Raw genomic sequence first — 15629 nt, forward strand, 5'->3', positions numbered from 1 at the left:
CACGGGCATATCTGGCATCATGACTCGAGGCGTTTATCATCTCAATGAGATATATTTAATATCTCTATGGATGGTAGATCAGTCCTCCCAATGACCTATATGGACAAGTGTCATTCTCTTTACCTGATGGTTTCCCATAGAACAGAGAGATCTCCGCTCAAACCGCTTATATGGAGTCTCATCGCTCTGGATGCTCAGTCTTCGAGTCCAGTGCAGACTGAGATTCAGGTATCTCATGTTCTTTTTTGTTTCTTTCTTTTTTTTTGGGCAATCCAGCCCCTGACATTATTAAGACAGAGGAATGCCTGAAAGCAACTGCTCAACGAGACCATTGTCCAGGAAGGAAGGTAGCTGACGAGAAAGAAACTGAGACTGCAAACCCTACTCTACACGAGGACGAAATTTAACAACAGAAGAAAGAACACCGCGGAAAGAATCGAATCCAAGTGCTGGAAGAGGAAAAGAGAGCAAGGTGCTCGACAGAGTCAAAAGAAGCTCAACTCAGCCCGGACCTCGCCGCTGGCTCAGGAAGAAAATGTCAAGGTCAAGGGCAAGGACAAGGCCAAGGAAAAACAGAGGAGAGGAGTTCAACAACCATCCAGAGAGCCGGAGAGAGAGATTCGCTGGCTTCGGCTCTCTCTCACTCTTATACATACTCTCTCACACTCTCACTTTCGCAACAACAAGACTGCTTCGGGAATATGCTCCCCTGATATCACCAGGTCGTCTTCCATCGCTGCTGCGATCGTCATCACCCTCCACTCGTTCTTATAGTACATCGATTCAAGATAATAATCTCGAAAAACGCCCTCACTCGCGATTCCCCTCCGTCTTCTTCCACTGATCAATCCATTGTTGCATCGAAGAGCCTTTCTTTGCAGTAAGGAGGACGAGAACGCCACCTATGATGGCGAAAGCGGAACCTGAAAAACATACATCACACCACATTAGAAGTAACTCTCTAGACTATATATATAAAGAGAAAGGTTCATATGAGATGTAACATACTTAAGGTGCATGCAGCTCCAACGCCAATGGTATTGATTAGAGGTAAAGCAGAGGCGCTTCCTGCTGCTGAGAAGGCGTATTGGATGAAGTACTTCCCGGCCATGACTTCGGTTCTTTTGCCGGGCATGACTTCTGTTTCACACACCAAAAGTTAGTTATCTAGCTTTCTTTTTCGCAATCGGGTTAGTTTCCTGTACAGTAGGTATTGAGACTGCTGAAAGCCACCATCAGGCCAACCCCGCTAAAGAAAAATCGATATGATCGGCACAGCCAGCCCGCCCATCGTGAACTGCAGACACCAGCCATAGACAACAGTCGCGACGGGGACGAGAACAAATAAGGCGAGAGTGCCACTGTTGAGACGATCCTGGGCAACGCGCACGCCGTTCCGCTTGATGTTTCTGCGGACGGTAATGTCTGCCCATTTACCACCGACAATCGTCCCGACGAGGAAGCCTGCTCCGGGGGCGAGATAGAAGAGACCAGAGACCAAGGGGGAGGTCAGGTGAAAGCGAAGATTGATCAGTGTTCGTGGGGATGTGAGGAGGGAGTACATCGTCCAGCTTAGCAGGCCGCAGGCAACGTCCTACAATAGCAACCCATTTAATCTCTGAACCCGGAACGAAGAATTGAAGGGATGTATGGTATCACATACAGTCAGGACAATGTTTGGATAAATCAGCAGTTCAATCACTCGCATGGGATTGAACCGGCTCCGCAGTCGTTTCTCTGTCATCGTCTCACCCTGCGTGGTAACGGAGCGAGACACGGCTGGCACAAAGATCACCGCGAGAAGCAGTCCACAACCAGCCATGACCGCTTGCAGCCAGAAGATGGCTCGCCAGGTAGTGAATGTCACAATGATACCACCAACACATGGGCCTGGAGGCACTCGATTCAGTCAAGCCGTGCTATAGATAGATAGCAGCTTCACACACCCAGAGCCGGTCCACAGACTGTCCCACTCGTGAAAAAACCAATTGCCGTTCCACGAGTCGCCTAGACATAATATCAGCTTGGTGATTTCCATCCTCGACCAGGAATGCTTATTATTACCGGCTTGAAGATATCCGCAATCATAGCCTGTCCCGCAACCATAAAGAACGACGCCTCGAATCCCGCCAGCGTCCGCATCGCCACAAAGGTAGGAAAGTTCTTTGAGACTGCGGCCCCAATGGCGGAGAGGAGGAAAATGAAGATGGCGAGGTTATACGCATGTCTACGGCCAATAAACTACGATACGAGTCGGGAGAACGTCAGAGGGGAACATCAATTCACCAAATCCATAGCATTCATTCATAAGAAAAATCACTGCACAAAGGAGAGACAAGGCAGACCGCGCTCAAAGGTCCCCAAATAAACGACGCAAACCCCATCGTCAGCAGGACGCCCGCATTGCTGATGCTTACAACTTCCGCCCTCGTCCCGAATTCTGCAGCAATCTCCGGAGCGGCAGGCAAGAGGGATGTGCTGGAGAAGGTCGCGGCCAGAGTCATCCAGCTGGCGGTGAAGAGGATCAGGATCTTGCGCCATGTTGGATATCGTTCTGAGGGGGGCAGATCGTCTAGTTGGATGGTAATCTCGGTTGGACCAGGCGTTGAAGCAGAAGGCTGCTGTTGGGACTGAGATTGCAACTCGATGACTGGCGGGTTTGGTACGGAAGAGACGGTGGAAGTGATTGTGGTTGACATGATGAGGGCTAAGAATTACTAGATAAGAATTAAGATATCTCTATATTCTGTCCATACATCATCACAATAAGAATAGTAAGAACTTCTGACGTATCTTCATCAAACGGACAGTGTCGTATGAACTTATAAGACTAGAAATTTAAAAGATGCACATGAGTCATCCACAGGATATCGAGAAGAGCGGCCCACCGGGCACGGCACTAGCTGTCTCGAAAGCAGCCTGTCTCTCTCGAAACCGCCGTTTTCCTGGGACATTCGTCTACGCTGGATCCGTCTTATAGCCGTTCTAACTTTGACCGGTGATTCGTGAATTGACAGGTTAATCAGTACAGAAAACTCTTCGGCTGCTCGGATCTGTCGGCCCGAGTCTGAGCGTCGATACAGTCTGAAAGGAGATCCAGAGACTGGGCATAAGCTACACTATGCGAAATCATCAGATGAGAGACTAATTGGTAACTGCTGTAATGGGATCCAAGCACAGGATAACTATACCACATTATTAATTGATGTTATTATAACTAATGGATGTTTAAACTGGCAAAGAATTAAACAGCGGCTCAGTCTCAAAGTATCCAGCTTAGAGCTGTAGGATCGAGGCTGAATGACAAGTCTTATAGCCGCAAGCCAAATAGTCTCCTCCTTGCCCTCTTGCCTTTCCACCCTTCATGTTGATGTACAGTGCATATCACAAAGGCATCGCGGTTGAAAAAGAACACAGAGCAGCACAGTCATAAAGCCGACAAAGAGAGATTGAAAACAACAGAGAATGGAAGAGAAAGAGATATATACAAGTTTATAAATTTGGCCCTCCATCAGTTAAGACCTCGAAGTCAGGTAGTCAGCAGCCTAAGGAGGATTACCGATGTCAGCTACCTTACTAGGTCCTCCCACAGGAGATGGCTACTCACCTTGTCAATGTTATAATCAAACTTTTCCAATGCAGCCAGGGCCTCATCCCGAGGATAACCCATGCTGGTCAATCGCTGCAAGATCAAGTCATCCTCACCCGAGCCCGTCGAGAGGGCCCACCCTGGTTGACGATTCTCAGAGGCCGGGGCGGCCTTGGACTCGGAGGGGTGGGCAGTGCCGTTACTTTCATCTTCAGCAGCCTTCGCTCCTTGAAGAGGCGCGAAGATTGCATCCCAATCATGTTGCGTCGTCGGCGCATTTCCCCCCGTCGACGGCTGAGCGGCCGATCCCCCCGCAGCCGATGAATGAACATTGTTGTCAAAATTGAAGAAATCTGACGCCGCCGCCCCGGACGCGCCAGACTCTTTGGGCGGTTGGGACGGAGAGTCAAAGGAAAAGTCAAAGTCGTTCGCGTTCTTGTTGAATTGAGAATCCGCCTCATCATCATCAGAATCGTCTTCCTCCTTTGCCGGGGCTAGGTTCAGGCCTGCAAAGGCCGCATCAAAATCTGGAGCTCCAGCTTTCTTTTGGGCTTCTCCAGCGACGATCGGGGCACCCGTGGAGGATTCAACCGCATGAGGAGCGTCTGGAGCCCGAGTGGGGTCTGCCCGACTAGGCACCAGACCATCAAACTCACGAGGAAAATCCCCTGCCTCCTTCTTAGACTCATAGTTGGGAGGGGGACTCTGAGCACCTGCAGGAGGAGGCTGGCCAGTTCCAGGGGCAGGGAACGCGGATAATTGTGCGGCGTCAATCGAGTCGCTCTTCGAATGGCCCTCCTTGTCTAGTGGAGAGGAGGGATTGAAATTGTCATCAAAGCCCAATGGAGCATCGCTGTCGGTGCTTTCATCATCGTCATCATTGTCAAATTCTCTGATCGGAGGAAACTCGCTGGCGCCGTTGGCACGCGGCTTCATTCCGGCAAACGCCTCTTCAAAATCGTTCGCTTTCTGAGATTGAGACCGTTCACGGCCGACATTGCCAAACAATTCATCGAAACTAGGATCCTTAGCCGGAGCCGAAGGTCCCTCGGCACCAGTCGATGTCTCTGTAGGGAAGTCGCCAGGCATGCTAGGAAACGGCTGTTTCGAATCTTCCTTCGGTGAAGCAACGGCCTCGCGGTTTTCCTCGTTGTCCTCGGTTGTAGACGGCTCCTGTGCCCCGTCAAATGGAGAGCGCGCCGCTGACTTGTCGTTCGTACCACCGTTAGAGGTGGTTGGTCTCAGCGGGGTCCCAGCCCCGGAAGTATCAGGGGCACCGAAGCGACTGGCAGGCGGAGAAACAGCTCTCGACGAAGTAGCAGAAGGAGCTTGAACTTCATCGCCCGGGGGGAGGAAACTCGGGGTGATCTGCCTGGACAGAGGCGGAGGTGGAGGTTCCGAGGTGTTGCCTCGACCTGTTGACGGAGGCGGAGACACTGATGGAGTTGGAATTCCGGATGTGTCAGGACTCTTAGAAGCATCTCGTGCCTGCTGCACTGACGGAGACCCAGCCCTAAAAGATGTTGGAGGGGGAGGAGTCGCTGTTGAGGGCCTGGAGAACGCAGGACCGAAGATGTTGTCGAAAGCACTCTGTTGGGGTGACAAAGTCTTCTCGGGGGAGCCTGTCGTCGTCCGTCTGAAGAACGGATTGGTTTGCTGGCTCGCTGTCGACAGGGCCGGACTGGAGACATCGGCAGCACTGGTAACGACGGACGCAGGGGGCTCTTCCGCTTCCTGCTTCTCTTTTACGAGCGTGTCAATCTCCCCTTGAATCCGATCGCGTTCAGCCTCGACAGTGGCCAATTGCTTCTTGTTGATCGCAACCAGACCCTTCTGCTGACGTGCTTCGGAGCGGGCCTTTTCCAGGGCTGGCTTCAGCTGGTTGATCTCAGCATTCACCTGACGGATCTTCTCCTTAAGAGCCGCGTTCTCGTTCTGGTCAGCGGCTAGCGCCGCGGACACTTGGTCGTATTGATTCTGCAAGTCCTGACGGCTGCCTTCAAGCAGGGCATACTCCTGCTGGAGTTTCTTCGTTTCCGCTCGTGATGCATTCAAGCGCTCTTCGAGGGCTTTGAAATCCTTGACCTCTTTCTCGTACATCGTCCTAGCTTGTGCCAGACGGGCTTCAAAGTCGCGCTTCTGTTGCGAAGTTTGAGAGAATTCTTGCTCTGCAGATGCACGCTGTGTCTGCACATTCTGCATTTCCTTGGCTAGAGAACCGATTTGATTAGACAGGTTAGCCAGGTCGGTCGTCTCCTGAGTCAGCTTCTTGCTCTCTTCGGGGTCGTTGTCGCCCAGCAGATCGTCAGATGGAGGCGGGGGAGATCTGGGGGTAGCTCCAACGCCGGTCAACTGGGGATTGAGACTCTGGCCGAATTGAGAGGAAGGAACAAAAGGTTTAAAGGTGGTGGATGGTCCCTGTTGGGACGTTCTTGAAGCAGGAGATCCAGGAGACTGGAAAGGTGGATTCGACCCTCCAGTGGATTGAGGCAGCTGAGCAGGTGCGGCAGGAGCCGGACTGCTGAAGGCGTCGAGTCCGAAGAGGTCTTCGGCAGCGGACCGTGGCACAGGGGCAGGAGCAGGAGCCGGGGCTGCCGGGGCAGGTGCGGGCACTGGAGCAGAGACTGGCGATTGCACAGGTCTTGCACCAACTTGACGACGCATACTTGGGGGAACCAAGGCCGGGGGAAGCGCGGGCGGAAGAGGCTCCTTCTTACTTCGTTGCTGGCGCACCAGATACATGGCAACAGCGAACTCGTCCTTAGTCAACTGCCCATCCGCATCGATATCGGCGAGATCCCAAATCTGCGCCAGCACTTCTTCCGGGAGTTGGGCATTCGTAAAAAATACAACAGCCTGGTCACCACTGATCACGCCTGCCTTCGCGGTGTCCACCGTCTCAAAGATGGAGTCGAAATGTGCTTTCTCCTGAGGCGTAATCAACCAGTCACCGCCAGTTGACTGTGCAGAGAGTGGTGAAGCAAAAGGTTGCCTGCTCAGTGGACTCTGTGTCCGCTGCGGACCAGTAAACTGCGACGGTATGGCCGGAACTGGTGGTATATCTGAGCCGGGACGAGAACTTGTAGATGTGCGAACAGCCCGTCGAGAAGCCGCTTCGTACAACCCGGGTGGCAGAGACTGGGGGATTCCCCGCATAGCGCCGGTCTTATACGACGTCAGGAGGTGCATGGCGATAATGAATTCTGTCAAGTCCAGCTGTCCGCGCTGTTTCGTATCTGCAAGATTCCATATGCGGCCCAAGATCTCATTGGGTAATCTTGCGCGCTCGAATATCTGCTTCGCCGTCTCACCTGGATAAAACGCATATTAGCTACTGTACGCAGCGCATGAATCTGCATTCTATGTTATCTCATACCCGAAATGACTCCATTGTGGGTCTCTGATTTTTCAAAGAGAGACTTGAATTTGTTAACATCGTCAGGATTCAACGGAGGAACCCTAACCGGACCCGGGGGAGGAGGACTAGCAGTAGATGGACGCGACGGAGGAGCATCTGTCAGGCCCTCAAATCGCGGCAAAGGACCAGCTACACGACAGAATCATCCATCAGCAACACGATCACTTAGAAACTTGCCTATGCATGGCCACTCACGCTGCAGTGCCAGTTCCTCCGTAGGAGCGCGACCAGCTTGCGCATGCCCAATCAACCTCAGGACCATTGAGAAGCCGGAGGGCGTCAGCAGCCCCCGATTCTCTTTATCCGCAATCTGCCATATCTGCAGCACACAGACCCGATCAATAACCCATCAACTCATTAAACTTCTCGGTTCAGACAATTGGAACATACCAGTCCAAGCGTATCCGGGGGGAGTTTCGTCTTTTCGAAGAAGGGGACCGCGACTTCGCCTGTGATAACACCGAGATTCGTCGTATCGGCCGCCTGGAAAAGCTGGTAGAACACTCGCTTCTCCTCCGGTGTGAGATTGAGGTTTGGATGACTTGCTTTTCCTAAAGCATCAAAAGGGGTTCTGTCAGCTCCGCTGCTGGGCCTCATACTGAATTCTGGAATGCTCCTCCGTCTGTCACGGCAGATCTTCACGCGATGCGAGCATTCATTCTCAATATTGCCAACTCCGGTGCAGGATGAAGAAGGGGCAGAGATATTGAATTCGCACTCACCACCCTCCGACATTGTTTCTGCCTAACACGAAATCACCCAGTCCTCCTCTATCTTGCGCCGCTTCCCAAGGCGAGCGAGAACCTCGGCGGACGTTCAGCGGGAATTGAGCAATGTAGACAGATGGGTTTCGACGTGGTCAACTGAGGTGGCCGAGACCAGTTACCATGAGCATGGACGGAAAGTTGGGGGGTGCTTGGTGGGAACCCCGTGAACGCCGCCAACCGATAGTGGCTTGGTGCTAGGGAAAACAAATGAGGCGGACGAGAGCGCTTGTTCCAGAATGCAAGAGGAGCGGAGCGTCTTGAATCCTCGCACCTCGAATCTGAGGGAGTCGTAGGAAAGTATCAGAAGAGGGATCTTCACCGTGGAGGGGAAGGCTAACCACAGTGAAGGTCAACTCCAATGAGATTGGGCGGGAACTCGGGGATGGAGATGGCAGCTGGTGGACCACCTGTATGGCGTAAGGTAGTAACATTCATTAATAGTTCACGCACGGGCGTTCGTTACAGCAGACTTACCCTGTAATTATGGAATGGCCACTCAGCACCCGCGCTCAAGCCCGATAGTACGTTTGTTACGTTACTGGCATCCGGTTACGTTACTTATGTCAGCACCATCCCTGCCAAAGCTGCAAGTCGGGAGGACGACGTCGACGTCACATTTATCGTTTGCGAACTCTCCGATGCACAGTACGGACAGACTCGGCCTATGGATACCAAGTAGGATGGATATTTTACTGGTAGGGTTCGTTTCCATTGTCCGAAGGGTGCATTACCAGAATTGAGAGCCATGTCAAGCTACATTCCAATTCAAACACTCGGTGCTTCAGTTTCAATGAATTACTACTTTTGAACAGTATTAGAGAAATAATATTTTCAATTAAAAAGCATATGAGTCAGGCAGCCTGAAAAGAACGTGTGGGCACAATTCCTCTAGTCGTCTTCATATGATGGGATCAAACATCAAGCAAATCTCCGGTAGAAATTCGGCCAGGCCTGTCCTTGTAATGCACTCTGAGAGAGATGCCAGGAAAATCAGAAAGCGACATCATGTGGCTGGGTATATATGAGGCGATACGCAACCGGTCTTCCTGGTCTTCGACTGTACGTGGACTTGTCTAGTACTCGGCCTCAGCCTCCTCCTCAACCGAGTCACTTGCAACCTCCTCGTAGTCACGCTCAAGAGCAGCCAAGTCCTCACGGGCCTCGGAGAACTCGCCTTCCTCCATACCCTCGCCGACGTACCAGTGCACGAAGGCGCGCTTGGAGTACATGAGGTCGAACTTGTGGTCGAGAGCGGACCAGGCCTCGGCGATCGCGGTGGTGTTGGACAACATGCAGCTGAGAAATGATCAGTAAGTAAAAGGGGACTAAGAGAGAGGACGCAAAGGGAATACATACACAGCTCGCTCGACCTTGGCAAGATCGCCATTGGGAACCATCTGGGGTGGCTGGTAGCAGATACCGATCTTGAAACCAGTCGGGCACCAGTCAACAAACTGGACCGTACGCTTGGTCTTCAGAGTCGCGACAGCAGCGTGCGTCTCCTTGGGGACGACGTCTCCACGGTACAGCAGGCAAATAGCCATGTACTTGCCGTTACGAGGGTCGCACTTGACCATCTGGTTGTTGGGCTCGAAGCAAGACATGGTGATCTCGTTCACCGAGTTCGCCTCGTGGGACGCCTTGGCGGCAGAGACCACAGGAGCATAAGCCACCAGAGGGAAGTGGATACGCGGGTAGGGGACCAGGTTGGTCTGGAATTCGTTCAGGTCGACGTTGAGAGAACCATCGAAACGGAGAGAGGCGGTGATCGAGGAGACGACTGCTACAAGTTAGAGTCTGCAATATACAATCCTTTCCACATCGACGGCAAGACGTACCCTGAGCAATCAGGCGGTTCAGGTTCTCGTAGCTGGGGCGCTCAATGCCGAGGTTGCGACGGCAGATGTCGTAGATAGCCTCGTTGTCAACCATGAAGCTGCAGTCAGAGTGCTCCAGGGTGGTGTGCGTCGTGAGGATGGAGTTGTAAGGCTCCACGACAGAAGTAGCATTCTGAGGGGCCGGGTAAACACAGAATTCCAGCTTGGACTTCTTGCCGTAGTCGACCGACAGACGCTCCATCAGCAGAGCACCAAAGCCGGAACCGGTACCACCACCGAAAGAGTGGAAGACCAGAAAACCTTGCAGACCGGAGCAGTTGTCGGCGACACGGCGGACCTTGTCGAGGACTTCGTCGATCATCTCCTTGCCGACAGTGTAGTGGCCACGGGCATAGTTGTTCGAGGCATCCTCCTTGCCAGTAATCATCTGTTCAGGGTGGAACAAGCTGCGGTAGGGGCCGGTGCGGACTTCATCGATGACATTGGGTTCAAGATCACAGTAGATGGTACGGGGAACATATTTGCCCTGGCCTGAAGCGGAGAAAACGTCAGAGACGATTGCAATTTCATCTAATCCCAGGCATCTCACAAACATACCAGTCTCAGAGAAGAAAGTACTGAATCCGTGATCAGGATCCGCATTTTTGCGTTCTTCCGTCAGGTAACCATCAGGCTGTTGTCCAGAATTTGTCAGCCACAAAGATGCTCTACGGGATGTAACACAGATGTATCACGGCATGGATCATGCTGCGTACCTGAATGCCGTGCTCAAGACAGTAGAGCTGGAGTGGTCATCCATTAGTTGAGATCATCTTTTCCCATGAACATCACGCAAAAAGCCCATACCTCCCAGCAGGCGTTGGCGATCTGGCAACCAGCCTGACCAACTATTGCAGGATTAGCACGTGTCTTTGTGTCCTGCCTGCACAACAGGATACGAACCGTTCAAACTGATGACTTCACGCATCTTGATGGATTATATGAACACTGCAGAGAACAAAGATAAGCTACTGGGATGACAAAAATTCAATAGAAAGGGGGACAGCCGTCCTCCGTGAAGAATGCGAGAAGAAACGAGAGAGGGGTGAGGGGGATAACGGAGAAACAACAAACCTCTCTATTCAGGACTAGACAAGGGAATAAGTAGAGATTGGTGATGGATGATGACTTGGAGGGACAACACGCAAGGAGGACTCAGAATGCGTGACAGCGACAGCAGACAGTGGCCCAACTTTTTCCGTTGTGCAAAGACGGTGACAGCAAGAGCCCACCGCCTTTGGGCCAGCGCGTGCTGTTGTTGACTTGTGTATCCGCCATGGTGGTTCGCGTAGCTTCCCAGCCAGGCCGGAACCCCTTTTTGGGAGTGTTTACCTTGCCTAGTCGAGGCAAGCCCGTGGCTTAGTATCGACGGCTTTCTAAGCCTATTTGACAGCGCGCTGTGGTGTGGGCCGACCATTGAACCTGCGGGGCCGGCCCGGCTGACCCTGCTGGCACGCTCTGGTTGGCTGGAAAAGCTAGCCTGTTGAAACAGTGTAGATTACTAAGCAGAATCGATGACGTCCCCAGCCGGGTAATCAACGGATGAACAAGCCGAGCAACTATCAGGCATCAATTCTAGACTGAATGGACTGAATTGTCACTCAATCCAGGTACGTCATCTGATACTTTTGTGCACTTTTAGAGTCAATGAGAAGAGAGCCTTTTTCTTCTGTACATGATTTCCGCGCCTGGCAGAGCTGTATCTGAGAAATATATATACATGTCCGAGAGCTTTGTATCCAGATGTTGTCCCCGGGATTGATACTGCATCCTAAACTTGACGACTCTCTTGCTGCTATGGCGGTATTTCTTGCCCTCATGAATAGTATAAGATGTGTGTTGCTCTTGAGACGGCAAGCATGTCAGTGATCAGTCCATTCAAGTACTTACACCCTCCAAGAAAGAAGCTGATCAAACCATGTGCTTCTGCAGAACACGAGTATGAACTAAAGTCTCGTGCGTCAAGTCTCCATGGCTGATGTGGATCGACGACATACATGATCCTGCTATGCTCAACTGTCCCAGACGACAAGAAGAAATAAGCCAGAAATAATACATACAATATAATCAAGAAAAAAGAAGAAAAGGAAAAGAAAGAGAAAATGCAAAAGACGACGCATCCATCAATCCCCTCTTTCCTAAGCATCCAGTTGATCTTGACCCTACTTTTCGCCCATCTCACCACCGCCAACGTCGAAAAGACCATTTTCATCGCTCCCCATCCAAGTCCCATTCCAGCAGAAAACCCGGGCCTCGATGATCTCGGCCTCGAGCGTCTGTCTCCGTCAGGTTTTGTCGTGAGGACGTATTTGAATGCGTCGTTTCCGACGGAGGATGCGCCTCGAGGATCTGAGTCATGGTTTTACCTTGAAGATCTAAATCCAGGACAGCGGTATGAAGTGCGGATATGTTGGTTAGCTACGGTGAGTTGGTTTTTTTTTCTTTTTTTCCTTCTCCCCGTAAAAACGGAGAGAAAGGCTACCACAGAAAATTTACAGAAGCAGGACAAATAGAATGAAAAAGCACAATGTGTCGATAGTGTCGATAGACTTTATGCTGATTCGTTCATAGCAACCAACCGCCTTCACTCTCACCACATACACCCTCCCTGAAACTATCTCCGATCCAGCCCTTTTGTCTGCACTAGGAGCCTTCTCGTCCGCGCGTCTCTCTTCAACAACGTCGCCACCATCACATTCAGACCTATCGGGGGGCCATAACCAGCAAGACCCTGTTGTCCCAGTCCCCCATCAGCCCAAGGCTCGTCACCATCGCCACCATCGTCGCAGCCGTTCCACCGTGGAGAAGACGCAAGATCCTCTTGGACTAACTTCCCAGGCCGAATCCGTCCTTTTCCTCCGCGTCTTCGCGGCAGCAGATTACTTCACGCTGAACACGTCCCTGACGGAGACCGTCCCTCCCGTCATGGTGGACGTCATCCTCGATCCGTTTCTGCTGAACGTGTTCCCGCGGTCGTTGGTGCCCACGGCCGTGTGGATAGTCGTTGTGGCCGCTCTGGCTTGGTTTATCGGTGGGTGGGTTGTGAAAACTTTCTCAGAGATTATTTCCAGTGCGGCAGCGGCAGATGATGAGGACAAGGCGAAGAAGAATAAGAGGCGAGAGGAGACCAAGAAGAAGCGGTAGACTTTCTCAGAGAGTGGAAAGAGGAAAAAGAAAAGACGAAATACTAAGGAACGGAATACTTGAAGGAACAACGCTGGCAATTCTATGACTGTATTTCTACTACACACTCACATTGATCCCAGGTTATTATAAGGGTTGTATTGTGAGGTGATGCCCAATGTATGTAAAGGTACACTTGATCCATGTTTGTATTCAGTTCTATAGTAAGGATCTGCGAATTCACTTCAGTTTCATATTCCTAGGTGGCTAGGCTAGGTCAACAAGTTATTTCTGTCATGATGTTCAGGTATAAATTCGAAATGGTCAGATTCTGATTTTAATATGTTGACTTTATTTTTAAGGCTACTAGGTACTTTTTCAAGGCACCCTCTCTTCGGCCCGGCCAAAAAAAAAGAGATACCCTTTGAAGTAGATTCGTTGAAGAAAGGAAGAAGGACCTTTCTTTTGTCATTGCCCAAATTGAAAATACAGCCACGCTAAGCAGATAATACCATACATGAAATGAAAAGTGCGAGCAAAAGCACCTAAATTTTGAGACATGGTCCTAGGATTTCCTGCGTGCCAAAAGACACCGGTCATGTCCATGTCCTACCACAACTCCTCTGTCCTATCCATGGGATTAAGATTGCTCAGAGCTTTTCGGGCTTTCCGCCACTAGAAATCCCTTAGGACAGCCACCAAATCATCTAGTCGAGAGACCTCCCCCAGCAAGAGGGCCTCCTTATCTCGCCACTGTTGCAGCAGCTTCAATTCCGTCTCCGACAGATACTTTTCTTCATTGCCCTTTACATCACTGCGTTCCGTCTTATCAAGAAACTCCCTCAGCCGGTTGCGCTCGAATCGGATCCGTTGCAGACAACGCGACATGGCTTTGTAAGTATCTTGCAAGAGATTGCGGCACACCCTGTCCGGGTCGTAGAACCACAGATAGATCGTGCGGGACGGCTGGCGCTGAGCGTCACGAGGCACTTCCTGTAGGTCAACAAACCCAGTGGCCTGCATGCCTCCAAGTACCTGGCGCAGGTCCTTGGGCGAGAGCAGGCTAATCTCCTGCAGACGCTTCTCGTCCAACTTGCCCTTCGCGAGTAAGATACGGATGACCCGCAATGCGGCGCTACCGTATCGGGTTCCAACAATGCGCTCTATTTCGAGATGGCGGAGCTGCCGCGCGAGGTGTCGATATTCTACTGTCCATGCAGGGATGCCCGAACTGAGCCGACGAGAACAGAAATAATGGGGAGGCTGAGCAAGGAGGGTGAGATGCTGATCAATGTCGTGCGTCCGATTCGACCGTGCTTCAGGCTCGTCCTGTCCATCGCCATTCACGCCATTTTCTAGAGGCCGCTTTCCTCTTCTGCCGGGCGGTTGCGACGGGTCCATAGGACCGATGGAGCCGGCAAGATCGAGTTGAGGATCGACTTCGTCGGCGAGGGTATAAAGAGGAATGGCAGCAGAATATTGATCTCCCTCTTCTCCTTCGCGAGGTATTTCCGGTTGATCACGGCAGCGTGGTGTCTGGTATTCGATGAGACGGAGAAGGGTTTCATAAACTTGAGCCGTGACAGCCGAGGAACCCTGCTCCGCGAGCTCAACTAGGCGACGGTTTCGAAAGACGACGTCGAGCTTCTCATAGTTGACGCGAACAATTAAATCAGACTGAGAACCGTTCAGCAGCCATTACATGCAAATATGAAACGCAACAACGGATTCACCTTCATTGGTACCGTGTCTTCAACAACATCGTCATCTGACCAGTCATCCTCGTCAGAGTCGTCTTCCGCAGCCGCATGCGCCACAGATGGTTCCAACCTCGGTCGCTTGTTCGAACCGTTGGCAACCCCGTCCGCATGTCGCCTCTTCACCCCTCGAGGAATCCCTTTAAACATCAAGCCGCGGCTAAGATCCCCGTCTGTGCGTTCGGCGACCAAACGTTCTACTGCCTCCACCATCGCCTCCTCCAGTTTCTTGCCCTTGAGAATTTTCATGTCTGGTCTCGACTTGACTGCTTTTTCGGCATCCATAATGATGTCCGCATGACTTTGAAAATGAGTGTCCCGAACACGGATAATGTATCCATGAGCAGCCAGTGCCTTCAACGTTGAGTGCAGGCGGAGGCGAGCCTTTTCAGATGCATGCTCACCATTGGGAATCGATGTGTGGTTTTCGGCGTGGTCCCGGTCCTCTTTCTCGTCCTCCTCATCCTGATCGGTATGTTCGAGGTCACCGTTGACGCCGTCGACGCCGTTCGTCTGAGTCTCCTCGGACTGCTCGAGCAGCTCCGGCAACGTCTCCAGGTAGCTGATCTGCGCATGTCCCAAATACATGATGGTCGACATGATGGTTGCGGCATACTCTCCGAGTCTGTTTGCAATCATGTCCAAGATCTTGCCAGACCGGACGAGGTAATATGCCGACTGGGTGTTGGCCTCGTAGTACGTCACGCCATCATCGTACGAAGTGTAGTGATAGACAAGGTGCATCTGGATCATCGCAGATAAGCCATAATGCAACTGCTTGTCGGAGAGACGAGAGTAAAATTTGAGACGTGGGAGCGCGAGACGGTCATAGCGGACGAGGGTTGAAAAGATGCGCTATATACGTCAGTAACACTGTACACACAATTGCGAATTCTCGATTCAGCATTTCACGAATCAAGCAAACTTCAACTAACGATCAGCGCGACGTACCCCGAAGAGTTCTCCAAAGTTGTCTTCGACTAGGAGCGTGCAGAGCTCCGCGGCATACTATCGCAACAATCAGCAGCAGCTCCTCACAGAAAACGACCAGGCTTGTATACTTGGGACATGGTGTCGCGCTTCTAGAGAACTGTCAGC

The 15629-nt window shown here is 51.7% G+C and overlaps 6 protein-coding genes across 6 annotated transcripts; 2 read left to right on the forward strand and 4 right to left on the reverse strand.

Annotated features, from left to right (window-relative positions):
* Positions 1-810: 810 nt before the first annotated feature.
* VTN77DRAFT_1554 (uncharacterized protein) lies at positions 811-1135 on the reverse strand (the record flags this gene model as incomplete). The annotated part of the gene is made up of 2 exons (XM_069417298.1): positions 811-923; positions 1009-1135. 2 exons carry the CDS (start codon positions 1133-1135, stop codon positions 811-813), a joined length of 240 nt encoding a protein of 79 aa, XP_069280043.1.
* Positions 1136-3515: 2380 nt separating this feature from the next.
* Positions 3516-7742, reverse strand: VTN77DRAFT_1555 (uncharacterized protein; the record flags this gene model as incomplete). Its single annotated transcript, XM_069417299.1, has 6 exons — positions 3516-3545; positions 3608-6900; positions 6966-7136; positions 7203-7326; positions 7398-7558; positions 7730-7742. The coding sequence occupies 6 exons, from the start codon at positions 7740-7742 to the stop codon at positions 3516-3518; spliced, it is 3792 nt and encodes a 1263-aa protein (XP_069280044.1).
* A 390-nt stretch (positions 7743-8132) lies between these two features.
* Positions 8133-8453, forward strand: VTN77DRAFT_1556 (uncharacterized protein; the record flags this gene model as incomplete). The annotated part of the gene is made up of 2 exons (XM_069417300.1): positions 8133-8190; positions 8275-8453. The coding sequence occupies 2 exons, from the start codon at positions 8133-8135 to the stop codon at positions 8451-8453; spliced, it is 237 nt and encodes a 78-aa protein (XP_069280045.1).
* Positions 8454-8847: 394 nt separating this feature from the next.
* On the reverse strand, positions 8848-10579 carry VTN77DRAFT_1557 (uncharacterized protein; the record flags this gene model as incomplete). The annotated part of the gene is made up of 7 exons (XM_069417301.1): positions 8848-9070; positions 9131-9554; positions 9613-10143; positions 10210-10285; positions 10368-10394; positions 10459-10499; positions 10555-10579. The coding sequence occupies 7 exons, from the start codon at positions 10577-10579 to the stop codon at positions 8848-8850; spliced, it is 1347 nt and encodes a 448-aa protein (XP_069280046.1).
* A 1174-nt stretch (positions 10580-11753) lies between these two features.
* Positions 11754-12795, forward strand: VTN77DRAFT_1558 (uncharacterized protein; the record flags this gene model as incomplete). The annotated part of the gene is made up of 2 exons (XM_069417302.1): positions 11754-12074; positions 12223-12795. 2 exons carry the CDS (start codon positions 11754-11756, stop codon positions 12793-12795), a joined length of 894 nt encoding a protein of 297 aa, XP_069280047.1.
* Positions 12796-13449: 654 nt separating this feature from the next.
* VTN77DRAFT_1559 (uncharacterized protein) lies at positions 13450-15601 on the reverse strand (the record flags this gene model as incomplete). Its single annotated transcript, XM_069417303.1, has 4 exons — positions 13450-14451; positions 14508-15386; positions 15483-15539; positions 15593-15601. 4 exons carry the CDS (start codon positions 15599-15601, stop codon positions 13450-13452), a joined length of 1947 nt encoding a protein of 648 aa, XP_069280048.1.
* Positions 15602-15629: the final 28 nt, after the last annotated feature.

The sequence above is a fragment of the Rasamsonia byssochlamydoides genome (genome assembly GCF_041956645.1).
Source record: "Rasamsonia byssochlamydoides strain NRRL 3658 unplaced genomic scaffold VTN77scaffold_13, whole genome shotgun sequence".
NCBI lineage: Eukaryota > Fungi > Ascomycota > Eurotiomycetes > Eurotiales > Trichocomaceae > Rasamsonia > Rasamsonia byssochlamydoides.